The sequence below is a fragment of the Amblyomma americanum genome, chromosome 3, assembly GCF_052857255.1.
Source record: "Amblyomma americanum isolate KBUSLIRL-KWMA chromosome 3, ASM5285725v1, whole genome shotgun sequence".
NCBI lineage: Eukaryota > Metazoa > Arthropoda > Arachnida > Ixodida > Ixodidae > Amblyomma > Amblyomma americanum.
In genome coordinates, this window is record NC_135499.1 from 226,654,389 (window position 1) to 226,680,324 (window position 25,936).

A 25,936-nucleotide genomic window follows, 5' to 3' on the forward strand; every position below is an offset into this window, starting at 1 on the left:
GAGATGCTCTCATTATGAAGTTCAAGGCAGTTTTGACGCCCAGAACAGTCAGCTGAAAGCAGCAGGTTACCCGACGAGACTGCTATCCAGTATCGCAGAGGGTATTCTGCAAGCACTTAGAGGCAGAAAATATGTCACAACCACATCAGAAGAAAGGAAGCCGTACGCGGTCATTCCTTACATTAATGACATTTCCCTCAGCCTCAAAAAGGTAGGCGCAAGAGCTGGTGTAAAAGTGCTCATGTCAGCACCCAGCCAATTAAGAAGACATGTGCGCCAAAGTCAACAGCGAGCAAAGAAAAATCAATGAAAGAAAAAAGCACCTAAAAAAACATGTGAAATGTGTGAAAAGAGGGTATGTAAAATACCTCTGTCATGCGGACGCACCTACATTGGTCAAACAGGGCGCTGTTTGAATAAACGTCTTCGAGAGCACAAAAGATACCTAAAGGGCGCCATCAGCAGTGAATTAGCAAAACATTGCAGAGAGCATGAATGTGGCCTGCAGCTTAGCAACACAATGGCCATCACGTCATATTTTGATCAAGGGACCAGGGAGATTGAACAAGCCTTCAACAATCAACAAAAGAGCGACGTATATGCGTCAGCATACTTTCGATAGCGTTTCGTGACAGCGAAATTGAATATCTGCGTGCGTTGTCCTAATCTTTTACCACGTGTACATCTTATGCGTTTGTCATGCTTCTGTCCTTCACTTATTGCACTAGCGAGATGTATATATTCGATCGAACGTGGATTAAAAATCTGGTTGTTAGTCAGCGTTGATTCCCGCCTCTCTATTCTTTGTTTCGTGCTGCGCTGCACCCGCCACAAGAACATGAAATGTGCCAAAATGTTACACAAAAAGGAAATATGAATTCAAAAAGTCGCCCGATACCGCCCATAGAGCAGGAAATAGCAGCGCAATACAGATGTAATTTCAGTTTATTAGATGTGCTCTTTGCATTTAAATGAATACAAACAGGAGACGCATATGTATGCACCATTTAACACACAATGTACGGAGCACTACGGCACCAGCATATAATAATGGCCAAATTTTTCTCTAGCTCTGAGAAATTTGAATAAAGCAATAAAAACATAATACAGGCTGAAAGTTGATGCACCTCAAGCAAGCATTCTAAAGGGTACAAAAGCATATATGCACACGCAAAAGCCAACGCATGTAAAGAGCAACCTGGGTGCCAAAAGAAAAGACATGGGCGTACGATAGATACGCGGTTTCAGGTCACGGATATTCTGCAAGGTGAAACCTCCCTCTGGCTTTGCCTCTCGCACGAGCCTCGGAGTAAGCTTGAGCGTGTTATCAAGAGGAAAAAGATTAATTCTACGAGGCGAAAATAAAAAACGAGCATAAACCAACATACCGTGACGGCGTTGGCAACGGAAATCCGGGGGTGAAATAAAATGCCGCAACTATATACATGAATTCAACGCAGCCTTCTGTCCTGCGTCTTCTCACGGCACAGCGAACGCTCAAACATACGCCTTAGATCCTCGTTACACCCCCGTTTTATTTTCTTGTGACTAAGTGTGGAGATAAGACCGCTTGGAGCCGGATGGAAAGGGGGGACGTCTTGAGGTAGAAGCCCTGGCGCGCCGCACCCATGGTACAGTACACCACGCGAGACCAAGGTGATCAAGGCACAAGTAATCCGGCGGGGGTGGGTTGGGAGTCAGCGACGCGAACACAACACAAACTATACCGCTGCGACAGGACGGCAATGTAGGTAGAGCAGGTTAATCCATGGGCACTCGAAGCAAGAGTCCGGTGGGCTTCCGAAGTTCTCTCCCGCCTATGACCGCAGTGGACGGCCACGCTGCCACCAACAACACGCCACAGTCGTCGGAGGCGCTGAGGGATGCAGAGTGCGCGCTAGGAGTCGCCCATTGCCTTGAAATCCGCTGCCGCGAACGAAGCCTGTAAGAGCGCCATTGTGGTGTAGGGCCGTGAAGCTGCGCAGAAGACTTGCGATGCGCCGCGCGCCGATTTCCAAAAGGAATTATGTGGGCACACTGAGGTGCGCGGGAAAGCTGCCATGAATCCGTAGCTACGAAGTTCACGACAGCCCATTGATGAGAGCAAGAGCTGCCGCGCGCTGGGGCTTACGCGCGAGCGGCTAGGAGCTGCGCGAATACGTGTGCGCAAAATGGCTTCCGTCCAGCGAGGAAGCCGGGCGAGCGCAGCGTGGAAGCCGGACGAGCGATGGGGGGCCATTACTGCGCCTCTGCTAGAGAGCGGCGCAACGAGTTGGAGATGCCTGCAGGGACCGCCGCACCGTGCTGAAGTTGGAAACACTATAGAAGACTGGCACGTTGGTGACCGCCGCTCCCGGCGGTGCGATGAAAAGGCAGACCGCCGTTGCCTGCCTGCAGCATGGAGCCGACGGCCCACGAGAGATGCGAGGTGAAATGCGCTTCCTTCGGCTGTTCGAACAAAACTACTTTATCTCTCAAAACGGCGAGTGCAAGAGCAAAACCTTCTCCCCGTAGCTTTTGGCGCGAGGGAGAGAGAAAAGGGAGCGAGGAGTCAATTTGTATTCTTTGTTGAAAAGCATTGGTCCCAAAAACGTGCTCCCAGTTACCTTTCTGGGACTAAAATGCTATGATTGTTAACATTCTCGACAAAACGTTTCTAGGACATTAGTGGGCGCACTTCCCTTTTGCTTGTGTTTGTGTCCTGCCTCTACGTCCTGGAAATGTTCGATAAATGTTTTACTGGGACTGGGACATTCCATACTTTCTGGGCGCACCTGGGGAGGTACGTTGTTTGCTAGAAACCGTGCAAACCCCTTCACCGATTACGTCAGTGGGCATTCTGAGCGAGCCTTCTCATCGGACGTGGCCATCTGGCGTGGGCGGGATGGTGCTCGATAGGCCGTGAAGGGGTGCTGTCCTAGCGTTTTTTTTTTTTCCTAGCGCGCCGGCGTGCACGAGCTCAGAGCAGTCATTTTTAATCGCCGATGTCTTCGCTGTTAATGAAGCTAGGTTTTTACTGTGCAGTGACGAGTGATGGAATACAGATCGCTTGTACGCCTTTCCTAACTTAAAAGCTACCATTTCATATCCCCTTTAAGCTATCGCGGTAATGCGGCCAATACAGCAGTTACCGGGCACGGTGAAGCGCATGGACCAGGCTGCTGACTGGTGAGCCCTACAGCCCTGTGGAACACCAGACAGTGAGCGCTCAGCTGTCAAAAAAGAAACAACAAAAGGACACAATAAATACACGTCTCCAAATGCGAATGATTAGAAAGCGAAGCTAATAATGAATAAGAAGTATAGTGCGCAGGCGACAAGGCATCGGAAAAACATATTCATCAATCATGGTGATGGAAAATCTGCAACTGGTTCTTACTGGTCAAACTGGTTTGAGGAACAGTCCCCATTCAATTCCAGCTGAGACCAGTTGTCTCCGTAGCGGGAGCAACCACTTCGTTATCAGAGAAATAAGAGTGACTGGCTAAGTCTAAAAACCTTGCTTGCATTTCTCTTTCGGGGTGCTGCAATATTCTGCACGAACGACTATAGCCGCTAGATTTACATGATGTGTTTGTAAAGCTGGGAAGCGTCGTCCAAGGAAAGAGCTGCCACAGAAATGTTCCCCTTGCACGTGACATCAGCCACCATCTTTGGATAGCAAGGCTAGCCTCCAGTGTACGCGGCAACTGGTTGGTGATAAGCAGATCAGCAACAAGGCAAAACCCAAGTTTTCGCTGCTCTTTCTGATCCCAAAAATGGCAGCCGCTACAACGTCTGTAACAGGTCATGCCACTTCGTCATGCTCCTCCCGCCTATCACAGCCCTGCCCTCTCCAAAACGGAACACGGTGGATCACAACCAAGCTTCATTTGAAAATCAGTTATTCTAATAGAGCTGCAGGGCACAATACTCAAGGCCTCAAAGGAACGTAAAGTGGCTGTGCCTCACAAGTTAACAACGTACTTGCAGTGAAAAGGAAGCTACAAGCACGAGGCGACTGTTTTCATGAGATTGGTGTGCTGCTCCCATGCCCCCACAGGTGTGAGCAATGAAACACTGTACTGCATAGTAGCGAGACGGAGAAGCTAACGGTGAAGGGAAAAAGCACTGTCACAGATCGAGCCTAACGCCAGGAAAGTCCATCGCCCATCAATCAGGATGGTCCACCAAAGAAATGTTCCCGGTCTTCACCGCAACATGGATACCCCTCCGCAGTTATTGGCGAAGGCAAAGCGACTGGCCATGCAGAGAGCGAGCGCGCGCAGACTTCGATGTAAATTTTTGCCAATTTTCGCAAAGCGCACGGCTCCAATAACTTGCAAAGACTGCCGTAACTGCCAGATCTACCTGCTGTACTTTTTTACAGTGTCTAATCATGGTCCGGGGCCATTTACACAAATTATATGGTGTTCATGAACAGCCAGCCAATAAATCAAATCTTTATTTTCCATCAGGTGCTACAGATGGAGGGGCTAAGGAAAAAATGTCACTTGGCGGCTTGATGAGTCCGCAGCCCCATATATAAGGCAGCGGAAGGTGGTCACTTTCCAAGTCTCTTTTGTTAGTTCGAATTCCACCTAATTCGAACTGTTTGCACATTCGAATTAAGCATTTGCATTCCTGAAATTAACCACGTAAAAGATTTCTTCTTTTAAATGAGAAAGATACGAAGGAAAATAAAATGAAGGTCTTATCCTTTCACATCACCACGGGCACATGTTGTCAGAGAAAGGAATGCCACACATATTATGTGGATGCATATGTTTAATTGTGGGCATGATGATATAGTGACAAACACACTGGTGCTAACAAAACAGCCATGATTCTCACAGCAGCCAACCTGGAGTGGCAGCACGGTGGCTTTTATTTTGTGCCAGGTTGTCAGTTGTGCTGGGCCAGCTGCTTGAGCAACTGCCTACGTCTCTTTTCCAGTTCCTCTTCACTGACGTCACTGTCAGAGGTCCACTGCTGCACAAAAAAAACCTAGGCTGAGCACAATACCACACGATACTGCTGAGCATAGTGTATTAAAGGAGGCTAGTATCAGGGAATAATACTATGGCTTTCAAATGCAAATCCATTTCACAGTACAAAAAACACAGACTTCAACATTGAGATGACAGTGTGATAAGAAAACACTTAATCAGCGATTGTCCTTATGGGCGTGATGCTATCTTGGGACTCCAAAGCATGCATGACGTAACATTTAAATATGGAAATGCACCTGCTTTCTCACCATTAATGAAATCAGTTAACAAGCCTGCTATTTCTAGATGCTCATTTCTTCCATGTACAGTGGAGTCTGATAAGGAAGAGAACACAACAGTGCACAATAGCCATGCATCCAAGCAGCGTACAATGATTTTTTTTTTTGCACAATGCATACAAAAGCCAATTCATCAAAGCTGGTCTTTTTTTATTTGTGTCAGATTCGGTGCAACTCATGATCTAGAAAAATAAACCATGCTGCTCAGAATAGGTGCCACAAGCTCATATCTTTTTTGGAGTAGACCACATATTGTAGTTTATCTGTAGGAGAAACATCACTCGCATCATGCCATCTGTTCTTTGGCAAAGAACTATTCTTATTTTGCTGTAGCAGCTAAACTTGTACCTCTTCTGCTGTGAACCAAAGCAGCTAAAAGATGCCACTTGCAGCATGTACTTTATGTCCTGCCTTTATTTTTATTTATTTTTTCTGCCCAAACTAATCTTTGTTATCAAGAGCAGTGCTTTCGTCACACTTGTAATGCCAGCCCTTACAGCCAGTTCTGCAAGTCAGACTGCAAGACAAGTTCGTATACTTACCTTCAATTATCCTTGAAGAAAAAGAAAAAGAAAATTGTCAAGAGTAATGAGGGGAGCACCCAGCCATGTAGTGCTACTCACTTTCTGGTCGAGCTCGCCTTCCTCACGCACGCTACTGCTACGGCGGTTACGGCCACCCGGTGTCGCTGATGCAGCAGGCTGAGCTGGGGCTGCCGGCGGCGGTGGTTGAGGTGATTTGCGGTTTTTCTTCTTTTCACGACGCTCGGGTTCCGAGTCAGATGAGGCCTGCATGTGTAAATAACCTCACATATGCAACTATGTGAAGCGTGTCAATCGCGAGTTGACAGCCCAAAGTTTTGCGGTCGCTAGCCAAGCTGCCAAGGAGCTATCTTGAAGTGTGCTGGTTGGTAACGTGTGGGCAGTGGGGAAGGGGGATCCTATTCAAGGTGCTTCTTGTCCAAGTCGGGACCGCTGGTATCGCCAAGCTGAAATAATCTGCCTTCCGACCCAAACCGTATCTCTAAGGAGACACCTTAGAGACCAACGGCGTATTTCATCCGGAAAATCCTCAGCAAGTTTCCTTGCTTGTTGACTGGACTGCAATGAATATCTTGTTTCTTTGCGGATTCAGAGAACTACTCTGGATTGCCGAATGGAATACGCCATTAGAAAGCAATGGGGAAGAGTCTTTCTTGGATTGTGCTATGGGTAGTATGAGACTGCTTCTTGGCCGACCAGCTACTAATCCTTGATGTAGGAGATACTGTCTCTACCAAAAATAAAAATGCAGAAGCAGCACAGCTCCCTGCCCGAGTGAACGAAGCTTAAAGGCCAACTGCAACAAAATTTTACATTGGCTAGAATGTCTCTTAATGGGCTGGGAATGTCATAAAACTTGGCTTGGCTTATGGCTTATAGGGGTTTAACGTCCCAAAGCAACTCAGGCTATGAGAGACACCGTAGTGAAGGGCTCCGGAAATTTCGACCACCTGGAGTTTTTTAACGTGCACTCACATGTCATAAAACTAATCAACACAGACAAAGTCCCAAGCTCATCAGATAACTTGTACTGTTGTTAGAAGCGTTTAAAAAGTTCTGTAGCAGATGACACGAGTACCAGGCGGCGTGCCGCAAAATTAGGCGACTTACCGGATACGATGTAGGCGTGGGAAGCTGAAAGCCCTCCTCAAGCCGGGCCCATTGGGAGTGAAAAAATTATGGAAGGCATGAAGTGAAAGGCTGGAAGCTAAAATGTGGCTTTGCAGTCCTAGGTTTCGTCCTACGATCAAGTTTTCAGAAATTTCAAGCATGATTGCCATGCTGAAACGCCGTGCAGCCGTTGGAAGCCACAAACGCGCATATGAACGCACAGACTACATGTGCATGCCTTCCAAACTGCCAATGTCGAAAACAAGGGCAGAGGCAGTATCAAGTGCACGTTGTCCAGGGGTTGCAGTTGCATGGGTGGTTCAATACTAACTTTACAATACAAGACTTCACTCACTTCAGAAATTTTCTGCGGTAGGTTTTCTAAAGGCATTCTAAATGCGATGGCGCTTCACAACAGAACTTTAGGAGTGTGCAGTTACACATCAGTGACGTCTGCTACCCATTTTTTGTTTTGTTTTTTCCCAAGGTCGTTTCACACGAGGAAAAATGACAGCAAGCATATAAAGATTAGCTCGCAAGATTGATACACTGTCATGACACACACATAATTTCTAACGGACTGACTTCTTCCGAGGATTCTGCCATACCGTCACCGATGCATGCACCAATGTAGGCAACCTGCGAGCGTTGCCATCCTTGCTCCACGTTCTAACTTGCATGACAGAACTACTCATTTTGTCACTCCCAAAATGAACAGGGCTCGAAAATGGACGACGAACTTCCCAACTGCATGTGCGTACTCTAGCCGGTTTCAACAATGCTCGTTTTTATCAGCGCAGATGGTATCGTGGGTCATGTGCTGCACTGTCCTTTCGATCTAATGCAAGGACACCGACGGTTTCAAGCGCTGCCATTATGCCCTCGGAGCCGAACCCTTTTCACCTGCCTTTTACTTTCTCGTAACACGTCCCAACAATCGTGACGAAAATGGCAAACAGTCCAAAAACACACCACAGAAGCTCTAGGAAACAAACTAAAGCAATAGAAAATTCAGTATGGTGGCTCTTGCACCACAGGACCAGTGCACCACAGGAACAGAACACATTGTGTATTTCCAAAAACTTAATTTCGGGCTTCACTCAGTTAAAAAAACTGGTAAGAAACACACATCAGTCCCACAGGAAAGCTGATGGCTCATCATAAAGAAACGAATAAGTCCAAATTTTCTGTAGTAGCTACGGTCACTTCGGCTATGGCCAGACAAAAAGAATGTGCTAGCAATATTATGGTTCATCTATACTACATGCATTTTTTTGTTTTTTCCAGAGCAAATAATTTCGAATAAAGCAAGGTAAATTTTGTGGAGAAGTGAGGCCATGTTCGAACAATCGAACCGTGAGGCCATGTTCGAACAATCGAAAGGTTAAGTCAAAATTCAGGTGAGCTGGCAAGTATGCATGAGCTTGACCACTAATCAGGACATCACCTTAAATTACAGGCTTGACCGGCGCCTTTAGCCACCGGCCGACAAGCCCCTATCCGGCACGCACAATAACTCCAGGTGCCAGCTTCAAACGCGTGCCTTCCGAAATCCCACAGTTCTCCCCCATATCTATACCCTACCTTCTACTCTCCCAGCTGCAGATTCTGTGGTGTGCACACTACCCTATCCCACATCATGTGGGCCTTCCTTATCACCCCCTTCCCCTCAATCACTATCGGTGAGCAGTGGGAGACCGTGCTGCGCAGCTTGGAGCCAAGCCTTCAGGCTCGGCTCATCCAATGGGCTGACTCGGTCGCTGAGGCGCATAAGTTCTTGGCCATCCGGCGGGGTTGACCTGCTGCGTTATGAGGGGCTCCACCCTTCCCACTCAGCTAATAAAGTTTATTGTCTGTCTGAAAGCGGCAAACAGCCAGCATATCACAATCTGTTTTCTTTCACATGGCGTTCTGGTGGTGTCCTTGCGTGGTTTAGTCAGACGGAACCAAAAGTACACATCATCTCTAACAATTCTGGCTGAAAAAGTTTTCACAAAAGCTGTAGCAGTTCTATCCCTCGTCAGTGACGGGACGAAAGCAGATGCTGCGCAACAAAAAGTGGTCTCTGTTCATGAGCGTTCGTTCAAAGCGCTGTAAATTCATACAACTAGTGCTCGTGTAGGTCATGATACACACTTGTAATGCAAACCAGCGAGCCGCCGAAACACCACAACTACAAGGCCAAGTGGTTGCAAGTGTTCCCGTTTATTCGTCACCTCCAGCACTCCATAATGGCTTCCCTTTTTCCAGTTTCGGTTTGAAAAATGACATGTTTTGTGAGCGACTCCTCAAACACTCACTTCTATCACAACTGCCGTGTCTTGTTTCTAGGTCTCTCATTTGAACTAAAATATTACCAAAAAAAAAAAGTCTTTATAAGGGACAAAAAATTTCATTGCAGTTGGCCTTTAACATGTTAGCAACGGCTCTACGACTCCTTTGGGCATAACCTCCATGTTCATCTAAGAACTCTGTTTGTTCCATAGCGATGTACATGCAGGCAGTCTAGTGCTTTCTTGTCTATATATGAAGACTTGTAAATGGCCATTGTAGCCAACCTTTAGCACACCTAGTGGTCCAATTCTGGCACCTCCTGCTAAAATAAAACTTAAAAAGTGGCGACAGCAATACATTTAGTCCAACAGATGTATTTAATAATGTAGCATGAGACACAGTGACAAGGCTCACCTTGTAACTAGTGCTTCCAACCACCATTGGCTTTTGAATGTAGATACCAAGACATTTGTGTGCATTGTTTCAACAGGCAGCAGAAACAAGTAGTTAGGTTTTGCCAAAGTGAATAGATCAACTTAACTTAAATAAGCATGCGCATAAACACTATTAACTGCAGTAATCTGATGGATGGTTTCAGTTCACAAGTTCTCACGTGAATGAGCCAGTACAGGTGGCACATTTTCTGCACTTTTGTGCATCAGCAATATAGCCACACACAGACAAGGCAGCTGTTTAACAGCACACAAATTTTAGCTTGGCTTCTTGGAAATGCACAGATGCCCTTGAAAAAGAAAATGACAAGAGGTCAACGTGGTATATGTACACCATGAAGTCCAGGACACACACACACTGCGTGGAAGCGACCACACATCAATGCCCTCGGTATTTACTCCAGTGTTTATGAAGCAGAGTTTGTGGAGCAGTTGCTGCTACAAGCTCAAAGACACATCAAGAGCTCCAATTGTAAGCCTTAACTTACACTGCTTCGCCTTTTCTTTTTGCGCTCCCTCTTTTTTCGTTTGGCTGAATAGTCTGAAAAGAAAAAATACAGCGAATTCATCTGCAATGAACTACATGTGAACAGAGGAAAACGTCTACAGCTGCTAGCGATAGCTCCAACAGATGTTTTCTATAAACCTACCCCAGGGATTTACTCAAAAGTGCTGCCTATCATCCAAACACAGCAGCTGCACTGAAGATATATTTCAATCCGGCCTTCAGCCAGCATACATTTTTGTTCTTCTACATAGTCAGAAAAAAATGTATGACTGACTACCAGGAGCATGCTGGTGATGTGTGCTTTCTGTCGTATCAAAGAATGGTCATGGCCAAACTAAAAACTTCTACAAAAATGACGATTTCATGAATGGCTTCCAAATTGGCATTCTAAGTCAAAGGTATCATTACATACAACAATGAAAACGTCGCACAAGTTTCAGTGCCATGAAGCTGCCTAATGCAATGCTAGTTTTCAGCTAGAACACAACAGCAATGATATGCAGCTTTCAAGAGACACAGGGCCAGGCACTTACCACTGTCGGAGTCGGATTCATCTGATTCGGAACGAGACCGCTTCTTTTTTCGACTGCTCCGGTGTTTGGAAGAGCTATCCGAGTCGCTCTCCTGTAGTGAAATGTGGACACATTAGACCCCATTGTGGCCATACACCATATACAGTGAAATCTCGTTGATACGATTCGGCTAAATACGTTTTTCGGCATGATACGATTTTTTTTTCGTTCCCAGCCAATGCCCTATACAGGTAAATGCATCTTTGTACGTCTAATACGACCGTATTTCCACGTCGGTTTGGATAATACGATCCCGGAAACGTCTTCTGTATGATAATGACATCAGAACCAGTCCTTTGCAGCGGGTGGGCAGAGCTACTGAAATTAACATCGAGCGAAACGACAGGCACGGCGGACTAAAGACGCGGCGATGCGCGCTTTGTATGCTCGAGGCTCGGCCTGGCTCGGCTCGGCTAGAGTCCGGCCGTGCCTCCGCACAGCGCCTGCAGCAGTGTGGCGGCCTCTGGGAGCAATTTTCGGAAGCTCGCACACCAAACGCACCGAAGCGCACCGAAGGTTTTTAGCGCCATCTATCCTAAGACATAGTACTCACGGTAAAATCACGTGACCAAGAAGCAGTGATTGGCGCATGCATTGACGATGCTGTAGGCTTTGTTGGCTTTGTGCTTGCCATTTCTTGTTGCCATTTTGGTGTTTGGAGCGTTCAGCTTGCACTTCGCCCTTATCATTTCTTCTGTTTTGGTGCCGCGTTTCACCCGTGCGCTTCACCATGTCTAGAAAGCGTAAAGCGTTATCGCTGAAAGAAAAACTCGACATCCTCGCAAAAGTCGACGAAAATCCGCAGAAGAAACGTGTCGACCTGGCACGCGAACTTTGTTTGCCCGTCTCCACGCTGAACACGATCGTCGGCAAGCGAGAAGAAATTCAGAAGAACATTCAAGTCTTCGGCGCCGGCGTGAAGCAGACAAGGGGCGCCCAGCATGGCAAGATGGAAGAGGTTCTTCTGGCATGGTTCAGGGAAGTAAGGGCAGCGGGCGTGAACGTGGACGGGACAGTTGTTCGCGAGAAAGCTGATGAGATAGCACTCTCATTGGGCATCGAAGATTTTAAAGCTTCGGGCGGGTGGCTCCATCGTTTTAAAACACGGCATGGCCTGTCGTATAAAACCGTTTCCGGCGAAGGGAAGTCTGCCGACCAAGATCAGGTCTCCAACTGGCTTCTGACTCTGCCGGCGGTGATTGCTCAGTACCAGCCAAGGGACGTGTTCAACGCAGATGAAGCTGGGTTGTTCATCAACCTTCAGCCCGAGAAAAGTCTCAGCATAAAAGGTGAGACGTGTCAAGGCGGAAAAAAAAGCAAAGAAAGAGTCACCGTATTGTTGTGCTGCAACGCTGATGGAACCGAGAAGCTCAAGCCTACTGTCATTGGCAAATACTGGAAGCCACGCTGCTTTTCGCGTAACCCACGCCTTCCTGTCATTTACAAAGCGAATAAGAAGGCATGGATGACCGGAGCCCTTTTCACAGAATTCCTCACCCTTCTGGATGCCCGGATGCGTGCCGCGAACCGTAGAATTCTTCTATTTCTCGACAATTGTGCCGCGCACCCTGTCGATACTTCGTGGCTGCAAAACGTAAAAGTAATTTTCCTGCCGCCCAAATGCACCAGCCATTTGCAGCCCCTAGATGCAGGAATCATTAGAAACATGAAATTTCACTTTAGGAGCTTGTTGGCCAGACGCTTTTTGGCCAAGATTGACCGGAAAGATGCTAGCTTGAAGGTGGATCTTCTTGATGCCATCCATTTTCTGGCGATGTCATGGGATCGCGTCAAACCCGACACCATCGCCAACTGCTTCAAGAAGTGTGGCTTTTTTTGTGCACCTGGCGATACTGAGGAAAATGGAGATGACAGCGCAGAGATTGACATCCCGGACTGGGGTGACCTCAATGTCGACGCGTCTCCGGAAGAGTTTGTATCGGCGGATGACCAACTGGCGACATGTGAATTGCGCACCGTCCAAGACATCATTGCAGATGTTACCGCTGAAGAGGAGAGCGACGACGATGACAACCAAGACGCCGGAGATTGCAGCAGCGATCGTCGGCCATTAAATACTGACGGTGCACTCGAAGCTTTGGACGGGCTTCGTGGCTTTGTCGCGTCTGCGGAGCTCAGTGAGGAAACTGCTACTCGTTTTTACGAGTTCCAAAAAAGCTTGCTGCAGGACCTCGAAAAGCAAAAAGTGCAGCGCAAAGTGACGGATTATTTTAAAGTGCTTTAATAAAAGCAAGTTCTGTGCCAAGTATGTATTGTTCGCGATCTTTAGGAGTCCGTTTTGGATAATACGATTTTTGGATAATGCGTTTTTATTTTCGGTGCCCGTGAGAATCGTATCAACGAGATTCCACTGTAATGGCTACTAATTAGCATATATGTAAGTGGGACAAATGCAATGCAGAGAGCTCTATGCCCACTGCCAGTGAAGGCTTGCAGAGCACATACCGAGCGGGACCTGGAGCGCTTTTTGGTTTTCTTTGCCTTCTTGCCGTGCTTTTTAGATCGACTATGATGGTGGCTGCAGGATTCCTAAAACAAAGCAGCGTCCGATGTAAGTCCACTTACCCAATCCTGTAGTGCGCAAGTTGCAAAGCACACTATACAGCACCTTAGAGACATGCTTGGCCAATCTGCAGCCAAATGCAATGCAAAGTGGTTCCCAGTGAAGATACATCATAAATCTAAGTGAAACTAATACCTGAAACCATTTGCTATTACCCTGTACATGGTTAACAACCTTTTACAATCCTAAATTGGTAGTTGAAACTCCAACAATTTAAGACTAGGATTACCATCTTGCAAAGCTTAAAATATTAATATGGGGTTTAAAAATTTAATAAAAAAAATAAAATGAATTAAAAATAAATAAAATTTAATGAAATTTAATCAATTTTCCATGTTTAAAGTATACCATCCTCTCTCATTGCATTAGTATATGTAGTAAATTATAAAATAACCAAGAGAATATTTTCTCAGCTGGTGTTTCATGCTTGGTCTGGTGGCAGCATAAAATAAACATGCTTTAAACCAGCAAGACCTGAAAAGCTCATGCATGCATGATAGGCATACGGTACTGATAAGGACACAAAGACAGGTGGCACTTCATTTCCTGCCCTAATGCAAGGTCATGCAACTAATAGTAAAACTGCTGCAAGCAAATCTGGCAACATGCAGCTGTGCTCAGTGCAGCACTTGAAATTACCTGGTCACTAGTGACCATGATTTGTAATGCTACCGAGCAATAAAACACACTTGGCTGCATCAAATAGGTGACACTTGCCTCCAATGTAAGCTGGTACTCCTTGAAGATACGCATCCGCTCAGATTCTAAGCTCAGGTTTATAAAAGCTGGGTCCTTCTCAAACTGTTTCCGCACCTGCATGAGATACAGTGTGCCATATCTTCAGAAAAACACAGCAACATTCTTGTTCATGCTTATGTAATACTGATTTCCTAAACTGACTTCGCTGTCCAGTTTTGCTGTACTGCAGACAGCGTGAAATGCAAAAATAAATAAATAAAACAATATGAGCAGTGACGAGGCACTTCAAAAAAATCTAGTGAACAATTCATACAACTCTGCCAAAAATGCAAGTTTCCTCAACTGTTCTTGTACATATCAATCAATGCCTCTGCACAACTGCTGCACTGAAATTGCTATGCTGTGCCACAAGAAGTGCTCCTACATTTCACTGGCATTACAGGGCCCAAATGTGACAATATCACTCACTTGCATGGCCAAGATATAACCGATGCCATCAAAATATCTTTTGTAAATGCGGTATTGTTGTTGCATTTACATCACAGGTGATTGCAACTGAATGTAACAACACATCTGTTCATTCTTTTGCAATTCAACATGTTCACTGCCTCGTGGATCACCAACAGGTCACGCCTCGTGTGCAAGCTGTGCAGCCACGAATGCTGGGTGACACGAAGCTGCGATAGCTCAGAAAGTTCAAAATACCCACAAAAAGCACCCACACAAGGTCACTATTTCGATCTGTTGGTGGCTCAAAGAAGTTGGTTTTGCCAGTGGCTCACTGGCGGATCATGCCACACTAAAAAAAATTTAATGGTGACCCACTGGCCAGCTACGATGCACGGGGATTAGGACTCTGCAAATCGTTGCTGCAGTGTCAAATCAATGCAGCTGAAACCAAGGTTTATTTGTTCACTGATGTTCACAAGATTCGTTCTCTTGTTGTGTATGTCACTGAAACCACTAGTACACTTCTGCAAGAGCTGAAATTTTCAAAACCTGGGCCTGTGTCCCAACTTGCATCCCTTTCGGCCAATCAGGTGTTGCCGAAAAAAATGCTTTCCAAAGGGATGCAAGTTGGGATACACGTCCTGCTCTGTTATTATGTAACACAAAAGCAGCAGGGCTGACACTTGCAAATAACCTAGCTGTAAGCTGGTTTCAGAATTAAGTAAACCCTCAGAAAGCATTATTTCTGAAATACTGATAACACACTCTTACACGCCATGTATTTTACGAGAAAGCCAGCATGAGTATCAGATCTACTAACAAGATTTAGAATACGTCAGAGACAACAAAGTGAAACAATTTGGACACAATATTTAAATTTGTTACATTCTTGGGCCTTGAACTTACTGCAGCATGATATACAAAAATTATCAACACATGGCACATATGACATTAAGCTGAAGCTTTTGAACTGTTATTTACATTCAATAAGTATAGAAAGAGTGCCACATAAAAACATTACAGTACTGCACTCAAGGTGCTGTACACTGCTAAATATTACGGCTCTACCATTTCTTGTTTACAAAGAAATAATAGCAACAATTTCCAGAAACTTACTATCATCACTGACAAATCTGGAGTCGAGTAGAAAAATAAAAACTGACAAAATTGTACTGACATACACTTCCAGGCTGCTGAAACAGAGGTCTCCAAATTCCTCCGTTCTTAAATTTTATGCCCCAAATTAGTTTCACATATAGCAGGAAGCCGTGCCTTCCCGTCAGCTTCACGCCGTCCTTCATTTTGCTTTTTCATTACATGCTTAAATGTTCTCTCTATAACTTGACATTTAGTACTTTCATATCAGGTGAATGCAATAAAACTCCACCGACATGTTCCCTGTTCACACAATTTCCCACACAGAGTTACATTATTTTTCTCCCAGTTAATGTGTTCCCAGATAACACTTTTCCCAGCTACTATGTGTAAAACTTTTTGACAAATTCTGGTTGTGTGATACAATGCAAAGGAACATAATGGAAATGTACAGCGCAAATACAGACAAGGACACAAGAAAGAATGACATGGAACACACGAGCGCTGTGTGTTCCATGTCATTCTTTCTTGTGTCCTTGTCTGTATTTGCACTGTACATTTCCATTATGAATCACCAACATGCCCAGTCTGCCACCTTAATGCAAAGGGGCAAAGCACCAAAAAACAAAAAAAGGTGCGCGAACAAGCAGGCTGGTTGTTTTTGCGAAGACGCAACGTGAAGATGAGAAATGCAGCGGCTTCTTCGCAGTGCCTAAGTGCAAGGGGGCGGAGCATTTGGGAACTGCAATGATGGATTGGTGCAAGGGGCAAAGCATTCGAAGACAATGAGCAAGGGATTTCAATTACTTTCGTCTTTGCCGTCAACGATGTCATGAACTTCCTCCCACATCTAAGAGTACTTAATGCGCCATAGAAGGACAGGCCGCCATTGGAATCTGAACCTGGCAACGTTTAACGCTAGAACTTTAGCTAGTGAGGCTAGCCTAGCAGTGCTGTTTGAGGAACTAGAGGGAATTAAATGGGATGTGATAGGGCTTAGCGAAGTTAGGAGGACAGGTGAGGCGTATACAGTACTAAAGGACGGACACATACTGTGCTATCGCGGGTTAGAGGATAGACGAGAACTAGGTGTGGGTTTCCTCATTAATAAGGATATAGCTGGCAACGTAGAGGAGTTCTACAGTATTAACGAGAGGGTAGCAGCTATAGTAATTAGGCTGAATAGGAGGTACAAGCTGAAAGTGGTGCAGGCCTACGCACCCACATCCAGCCATGATGACCAGACCGTTGAAAGCTTCTATGAGGACGTAGAATCAGCAATGAATAAAGTAAAATCGCAGTACACTGTACTGATGGGCGACTTTAATGCGAAGGTGGGCAAGAAGCAGGCTGACGACCACGCGGTAGGTGACTATGGGATAGGCTGTAGAAATAGCAGGGGAGAGTTATTAGTCGAATTCGCGGATAGAAAACAGGAAATGGACCTGGAAGAGCCCCAATGGTGAGATTAAAAATGAAATCGACTTCATACTATGCGCTAAACCTGGCATCATTCAGGATGTGGCCGTCCTCGGAAGGGTGCGTTGCAGCGACCATAGAATGGTAAGGTCTAGAATTAGCTTAGACTTGAAGAGGGAACGGAAGAAGCTAGCGAAGAAGAAGACCATTAACGAGTTAGCCGTAAGAGGGAAAGCACAGGAGTTTAGGATAGCGCTGCAAAACAGATATTCGGCTTTAACTGAGGAAGATGATGTTAATTCAATGCACGATAATCTGACATCAATAATTACGGAGTGCGCAGTAGAAGTAGGGGGCAGGACAGTTCGAAAAGATACCGGGAAGCTATCTCAGGTGACGAAAGATCTGATTAAGAAGCGCCAAAACATGAAGGCATCTAACACTACCGATAGAACTAACGGAGCTATCAAAGTTAATAAATAAGTGCAAGGTAGCCGACATAAGGAAGTTTAATATGGAGAGAATCGAGCATGCTATAAAGAACGGAGGTAGCCTAAAAACAGTGAAGAGGAAACTAGGCACAGGTAAAAACCAGATGTATGCATTAAGAGACAAGCAGGGCAATGTCATTAGCAATATGGATAAGATAGTTAACGTAGCCGAAGAGTTCTATACAGACCTGTACAGTAGCCAATGTAATCAGAGCGCTAATGAGAAAGACAGCAGTGCACAGCAATGCGTCATCCCGCCAGTAACGAAAGATGAAGTAAAGAAAGCCTTAGAAGCAATGAAAAGGGGAAAAGCAGCTGGGGAGGATCAGGTAACAGCAGATCTGTTGAAGGATGGAGGGGACATCGTGCTAGAAAAACTAGCCACCCTGTATACGCAATGCCTTATGACCTCGACTGTACCAGAAGCTTGGAAGAATGCAAACATTATCTTAATTCATAAGAAGGGAGACGCCAAGGACTTGAAAAATTACAGGCCGATCAGCTTACTATCCGTTGCCTACAAAGTACTTACTAAGGTAATCGCTAATAGAGTCAGGGCAACGTTAGACTTTAATCAACCAAATGATCAGGCAGGCTTTCGTAAAGGATATTCCACAATAGATCATATTCACACCTTCAATCAGGTGATAGAGAAAATGCGCAGAATATAATCAACCTCTATATATAGCTTTCATTGATTACGAGAAAGCATTCCGACTCAGTGGAAACCTCAGCAGTCATACAGGCATTGCGTAATCAGGGGGGTAGAAGAGCCTTATGTCAAAATACTGGAAGATATATATAGCAACTGCACAGCTACTATAGTCCTCCATAAAGTCAGCAATAAAATTCCAATAAGAAAGGGCGTCAGGCAAGGTGACACGATCTCGCCAATGCTGTTCACCGCATGTTTGCAGGAAGTATTTCGAGGCCTGAATTGGGAACAGTTGGGAATAAGAATAAATGGAGAATACCTAAATAATCTGCGATTTGCTGATGACATTGCCTTGCTGAGCCACTCAGGAGGTGAACCTGCAAATCATGATCAACGAGTTAGACAGGCAGAGCAGATCGATGGGTCTAAAAATTAACATGCAGAAAACCAAGATAATGTTCAACAGCCTAGCAAGGGAACAACAGTTCACAATTGGCAGCGAGAGCCTAGAAATTGTGCCCGGAATACGTCTACTTAGGGCAGGTAGTGACAGCTGATCCTGATCATGAGAGGGAGATAACTAGAAGGATAGAAATGGGGTGGAGCGCATATGGCAAATTCTCGCAGATCATGAGTGGCAGTTTACCAATTTTCCCTCAAGAGGAAAGTGTACAACAGCATGATCTTACCCGGTACTCACTACGGGCAGAGAAACGTGGAGGCTAACGAAAAGAGTTCAGCTTAAGTTAAGGACAACGCAGCGAGCCATGGAAAGAAAAATGATAGGTGTAACGTTAAGAGATCGGAAGAGGGCAGAGTGGGTGAGGGAACAAACACGGGTTAATGACATCCTAGTCGAAATCAAGAGAAAGAAATGGGCTTGGGCAGGGCATGTAATGCGAAGGCAGGATAACCGCTGGTCCTTAAGGGTAACGGAGTGGGTTCCAAGAGAAAGTAAGCGTAGCAGGGGGCGGCAGAAGGTTAGGTGGGCGGATGAGATTAAGAAGTTTGCAGGCAAAGGTGGATGCAGCTGGCAAAGGATAGGGTTAATTGTGAGAGACATGGGAGAGGCCTTTGCCCTACAGTGGGTGTAGTAAGGCTGATGATGATTATGATGAATGCGCCATGAACTCTGCGAGCGCTGAACAAGGTGCTGTTTTGATCTTGTGCCACAAATGCTAATCGACACCTTTCTGAAGTGAAATTGTCAATAAATGCATTTGCACCTCATTCAACACCTTCATTATCAAAATTGAACGACTTGGATCATATGTTTTCCTGGGTAATACGCCCCCCCCCCCCCCCCCTTTTTTTTTTACGTATCAACAAGGTTTCACTTCTCTGTTTTCAAAGCTATTACTGCTAGTCAATATCCTCAAGCAGTCCTCTGACACCATATCAGCTAAAGCCAGCCAACAGCAAAAAAAAGCAGAACAGATCATGGGGACCAGTTATGTGCTGCATATCCCTAAGAATTATGTGCTGCATATGCTACTGTCAAGCCTGAACTTCATACAATACTATTTGCTCTTAAAAAGGAACACTCCACAGCTAAACCACAAAGACGAGCAACATGTGCTGAAGCTGCAGGAAAGCAATTAACAGGAAAAAGAAAGGAACTAAATTAACTGCCTGTAAGCGAATGACACACTCACAACAAGATATAAACATGGGCCCATGCAACACAGTTGCTGAACTCAAACTCAATACTATGTTCCTACAGGCTGCACATTTCACATGACGAGTACTTCGCATAAAATAGCTGCTGCACCAATGTATTAATGTGCACCACAAATATTACTTGTGAATGACCCTAAAGCATGTCGTTCACATACTACTAGAGCTGGCATTGTCATTGTCAAACAGGAACCTGGCGACTCTCCAAGGAAATCCCGATCTCCATAAAAAAACTTAGAACTTAAGATGTAGCTGTTTAGAATACAGTCAAACAGTACATCAGTAAAAAGCATGAATAAAGGGTGATTCAGCTAGCCGCTATATCTAGAAATAGGGTTAGATTCAGCAAGAAATAAAGTAAAATAACTTTTGCCTATCAGGAGAGATGCCAAGCACAAATCACAAGATCTCCTGGGAAGAATATTGGGCACATACATCAACCTATGTAGTGCTCTTCAAGGCAAAATCAAGTATGGTATCTTATAGGGCTACAAATGACAGATCCAAACAGACTGCACCTGTCAAAAGAATTAACAAAAGCACCAAAAAAATAGCAAAGAAGAAAAGAAGTCAAACATTTTTTTTAAGTATGTTTTATCCTGCTTATATTTTGCATAAAGAATACTTCCATTTCTCACCAACAAAATTTGTGGTTTTGCATGTTATGAGCATAGATGCTGCAATGTGTCCTACAATAAGAACAGACAGTACATTCAATAAGAACGTATATTAACATACATGAGTGCATGTCTACCTGTCCTGTCTGGAAGAGATGACAGCGAAGGCTGCCCTTTCTTGGGAGAAAAGATTTAGAGGTACTCATCCAACATAATAGAACTTCAAAGCACTTGGCAACACCTTAGAACCGCACGTCCGACCTGATGACGAAGGGTGTACGAGGCACAAGGTACAGGGTAGTCACATGGTGGCGGGTGAATGTGCGCCCCACCCAAAGATAACGAAGGGTGCACGAGGCAAGTGAGTGCAGCCACGTACGCCACTCCCACTGTAGCTGAGGCTGTACTCACCCCTGCCTATACTTCAACTCACCCCCTTCCTGTCCTCAACTTTGGAGGTCACTTCAGCTTCATCTTTAAGAGCAGATATCCGGCCACCACCGTTTATCGTCAGTGAGTATTGGCAGCCACGCACGAACATGCCCGTCGGCACATTCCAAAATGAAAACTCATTAGTCACCTGCACTGCTGTCATCTGCCATCTGCTGTCACTGCGGTCCCACAGCACGTCATTCTAACGTCATCGTCCAGCGAAATCCCCCACTTTGCAAACAACCATAGCTTGTGTCTTCTTGGCAAAAATTGGCCGGCAGTCGTCAAAGGCGTCAAAGCCAACAATAAACCACGCGTGAGCGGCGTCGGCTCTTCTAACAGCTACCGACACTTCCCGGAAGTGTTGCCAAGTCGTCAAGACAACTCCGAGAGAGTGTGTGTGTGCATGTACACCCCCATGTCTGCATATCGTATTTACTCGCGTAATGACCCCCCCCCCCCCCCCCCCCCCCCACCCCCCCCCCCACCCCTTTTGTCATTGAGAATTAGCTTCTTTTTTTCGACCTCACAGTAAAAAACATGTGCCTGACCTTCAGTTCAGCATGTTCGCTTTATGTTGTCGCGATTGACCAGTGCCACTGACTATCACAAAATAGTCAAAACACACTTTTATATAGAAACACCTTTTGAAGCGAATGACACTAAACACTAGTAATATGAACACGAGAAATCAGCTTGTCAACTGCACGTTTTTGTTGAGTTCTGGACGGGGCGGATGGGCAGGCGGGTGGGCAAGCCAGGCAGGCAGGCAACCAGGCGGGCGGGCGTATGGTACAATTTCGACAAAAACACCCGAAGAAAATTTTTCCCCAGTGTAATGGACCCTCCCCCACAATTTATGTCTACTTCTCTGGAAAAGTGGGTTCATTATGCGAGTAAATACAGTAATATGCACGCATAATGAAATGCTAAATGCTAGAAACTTGTACAGTTCCAGTGCAACACACACAACATATAGGGAAAGTGCAACAACCGAGAATGCAGCACTGATGTTCTATTTTATGTTGGCTTACCACCACCACATTTATATATTACGTTTCTTCATACATTGTTTCATATTTTTTATGTATTACAGTGGAATCTCAATGGTACGAATCTCAAGGAGTCAAAAAAAATATCCAAATCAGAAACTCACACGATGCATACAGCGCATACCACATGACTGGAGATTGCGGCTTCTATGATATCTGGCTCGTGCAGAGCTGCTCACTCGTCGCGATGCGTACCGCACGACTGGTGATGCGCAGGCAGCACATAGTACACTTGAGGATGCGGTTGTGATACAGGCATTCAAATCATCTGTAGTGGCACCGGAGAGTGTTTGGATCACCCGAAATTCTGCACATTGTATGCCATGTGCTCCAGCCAGAAAATTTTACAAATTTGTATCATCCTGAAACTCGTATCAGCCATGATCATACCATCTAGATTCGATTGTATACTTAATTCAACACAACTCTTAAACACCAAGATTAAATATGTGTTCACTAGCACGAACCAGAATGAAGAATAGTCTAAGGGCTTACGAAGTTACATGGATAACCGAGCATCACCCCTCATTTTCCTTTATCAATGGTAGCTTTTAGCACTTTCTTTACAATGTAACACTGGGAGAGCACAAGCTTGCTTACAAAATTTCGGATGTCAGCCTGCAAATTCAGCAAAGAACAATGGCCAAGCACACATTTATTAACCCTCGAGATAACATCTACATTACAACCCCCTCTGCATGGGAAGTTTCAACTCAGTTCAATTAACCTGAACTTCACGAGGCTGGTGAAATGAACAGCACTCGGCTGCAGTTATGCGGCGCTTCCCCAAAACTCAGTTCAACTTCTGGATCATATGAGCACGCTATGTGTGGGCCATTTGTAAATAAAAATGTGCTTAATTCAGTTTTTGTACACTCTTTCCATGCTTCACCTCATTAAATTATGCTTCCAGCACAAGCTTATGTTTTGCATAAATCACAGCTCAACATCACGAAGAGCCATTACAATCTTAATAGAGGCATGCTGCTCAGCATTTGACTGCAGTTTTTCTGATGCCACTTCATGTGTCGGCATGGCTACAGGTGTTCTATTAGTAAAAATTGCAGATTAGGGCCTGTACTCACCAGGACATCAATTTAAAAGGGAACATATGGAAGTGGGAAATGTTTTTTGAACCAGCTGATACAGCAGGTTCATCGACCACTGTTGTGTCAGACGACCCATTCAACACCGAATGCTTACCACCATTGAACTGAACTGCTGTTGACAGCTCAACAGCAGTTCACGCTGCCACGTGACATCCCTCAAAATACCGTTCGGTTATTGTGTTGGCCAACTGAACTGCCATTGAAAATTCCCATGTGACAAGAGGCATATTTTTTTTTTGGGGGGGGGGGGGGGGGGGGGGGGCATGCAAAACACATCTCTTCATTTCTGACATGCTCACATAAACTTGCCCACAAGAACAACTAATAACATACTTTCTAGCCAAGCTAAGTTCTTTATCAGAGCTTGAATTTCTCAGTGCATCGTGAATAGATAAGAAGCAAAAGACAGATGTGTTTAGGTAGCCACCTGTTATCTCTACTCTTTTTATGGATTGGACAAGTGGTGCGGTTTTTTCAGACACAGTGGTCCATGCAGTGCAGACACCTTTAGCCTGAACCAAGACTGCAGAGGGTGAGAGTGCAAACTTGTAAAGACAGCAGCACCCCACTATAATCGGACACAACTTAATAAGAACTGAAGTGGCATATGCTCCTCGAAGGTGACCGTTCAGCCAATGGCGTTCACCGACTGTATGATGCTGGGGTTAATCCAATTAAACTAAAACATCACAATAACCGGTCAACACCATTGGCCGGAGGGTTTAGCTGTATCAAACTACAGCTTCAGTAAATGACTGACCTGGTCCCAGGTCGAGCTGCTGTCAATGGATGGCATGGCCCCCTTCAGCATAGCACGGAAGGCATTCTCCAGCTTGCGTTGCTGTGAGAAAAACGAAACAAGAGGAAAGCATCAACCGTAGCACCAAAGCCAGGGAGGCATCACAGAGAACATACTTTGCGTGCCTCCTCCTTCAGCCGCTCTTTTTCCCGGGCCCCCGCCTTCTCCAGCAGCTGCAAGCATGCGCAAATACACAGGAAATGCACTGGTCAAGCTAGAGGACAACCTACCCACATCACATCAACTGTGCCACACTCCACAGCAACACACAACATTTACACAAACCAAACATCAGACACTCGTGACTAATGCACTTAAAACAAATGCATGCTCTTTAGTTAAAGTACCCTCAATGCTAAGGTTATTTTATTTATTGGTGCTGTATAAATATGCAAAAACATGACAAATGTCTTAGCAAAAAAAAAAAAGAATCTGCCTGAAATCATAATACAAACCGTCAGTAATATGCAACGACACAACCGGCTGAGCACAATATATTTTTGTGTTCACATAATAAAATTAACGAAGCTTGGATATAAAATCAATGAGCAAAAGAGGAAAAAAATTGTTTTTCTAAACTGTTACCTTAAGGAGAAAATAACAAGCTCGCCACTGCTAGACTAAATGTGATGATTGCCGCATCCGGTCCAGCCATGTTCTCAAAATATTCCATTTCAAAGTCAGTTTTGTCTGCGTCACTTTCGTTTAGCTTTGCATGTGTTGCATGTTGTTCTTGCTCAGCATGATGTTGCCTGTGAGTAGAAGGGGTAAGACGCAAATTTCCAAGTTCCATGCCGTTATATATGCACTCGAGAATAGGAACAGGGCAGCAGCGAGACAGACTGACGTGAGAGAAAAAATGATTCGGGGCTGGCAGAGAGCTGCACGAGTGCTATAGTCGATGAAGCCGAAAAAAAAAGCAGACTGTGGGATGAAAGTATGCTATAGCCAGAGCTCAAGGATCATCTATACATGGAAGCTGCCGCTAGTGTGTATTTTTGTCACACTCTCCAACGAAGAGGTCCGAATTAGATTTTCTTTTTTTAAAACTGCCCCTTGCACGGGGTGCAACTTATACACAGGTGCAGCCTATGGACCAGAAAATCTGGTATATGTTCACCTGCTGTCTGTGTAGCAATAAACATTAGGAGTAAATTCTCAAAGTGCACAAACGAAACTAAACATATGCCAAGAGAAATTTGAACCACACAAAGTGATCTGCTTCTGGCTGTCATTCATTTTTCTCATTTTCACTGAGGTGCGCTCGACTATATAAGGTGCAGATCATGCAACCGCATCAACGTGGCTAACCTGATGTGGCTACCTGAATATATCACACTGTAGTACTGAGTTGAAGCCTTACAAAGGGCATCAACAAGTTTACTTACAGTGAATTAGTTGCTCGACCAAGGCTGGCAATTAATTTCTCCAGACTAACACAAAAAGAATCAACCAGTTATTTACTTCCAGTAAATTTGTCATTCCAGACTAACGCAAATTTTTTCTCGGGGCACACTCTTGGGCTAGCTGATTCACCTTTCTCGCACAATGATGGCAGACATAGAAGAAAAGGCACAAAATAGACGCCAACTCGGCACCTGCCTTGAGACCTTACATCCAGGCCTTTCTAACTTATTCCCCACAAGAAAGCAAAAGAATTCTTTCAGCTGATTAGGCGCCAAAAAGAGCCAAACAAATTCTTTACATCAAGCATAAGTTATGCTATGCTGCATAGCTCAAATCCTCCATTTTCTCCCCTTGTCTTCACTTTTTACCAAGTTCACAATCCTGCGTGGCAACACGAACAATAGTACAGCCACATAATGTACAGAAAGCACATTGGCCAAGTCTTACGCTGTTGTAGGTGAGCTTGACGTTTCCGGCATCCAAGGTGGCTGACCGCTTATCCTCACTGATCACAGTGACAAAGTCATCATACACAGTGTTCACTTCCACCACAAAGTTCTTTTCACGCAGAATCTCCTTGATGATTTTCTTCTCGCCGTGGAACCTATCCTTGAGGTCCTCCACAAAGAACTTGAACAGGTCCAGCGGAGTGGAACCTGAGCAGGTTCCAATAATGGCATGAAGTGAGCAGGACACAACACAAGGCACTAGTGTAGGACCCGT

The 25,936-nt window shown here is 45.1% G+C and overlaps 1 protein-coding gene across 5 annotated transcripts in view; it reads right to left on the reverse strand.

Moving 5' to 3' along the window:
* Positions 1–927: 927 nt before the first annotated feature.
* The window catches only part of Prp40 (pre-mRNA processing factor 40), a 49,378-nt gene continuing 24,369 nt past the window's right edge, over positions 928–25,936 (reverse strand). For 2 of the 5 annotated variants that reach the window (XM_077660358.1, XM_077660360.1), the window contains exons 15-23: positions 25,661–25,869; positions 23,923–23,979; positions 23,768–23,848; positions 14,029–14,124; positions 13,194–13,277; positions 10,689–10,779; positions 10,136–10,188; positions 5,893–6,057; positions 928–4,971 (exon numbers count right to left, since the gene is read on the reverse strand). In XM_077660358.1, the coding sequence (XP_077516484.1) occupies positions 4,885–4,971; positions 5,893–6,057; positions 10,136–10,188; positions 10,689–10,779; positions 13,194–13,277; positions 14,029–14,124; positions 23,768–23,848; positions 23,923–23,979; positions 25,661–25,869 (923 nt within the window). In that variant the 3' untranslated portion in view covers positions 928–4,884. The remainder of the gene's footprint in view (positions 4,972–5,892; positions 6,058–10,135; positions 10,189–10,688; positions 10,780–13,193; positions 13,278–14,028; positions 14,125–23,767; positions 23,849–23,922; positions 23,980–25,660; positions 25,870–25,936) is intronic. The other 3 variants (XR_013313473.1, XR_013313472.1, XM_077660359.1) reach the window with 3 other exon arrangements.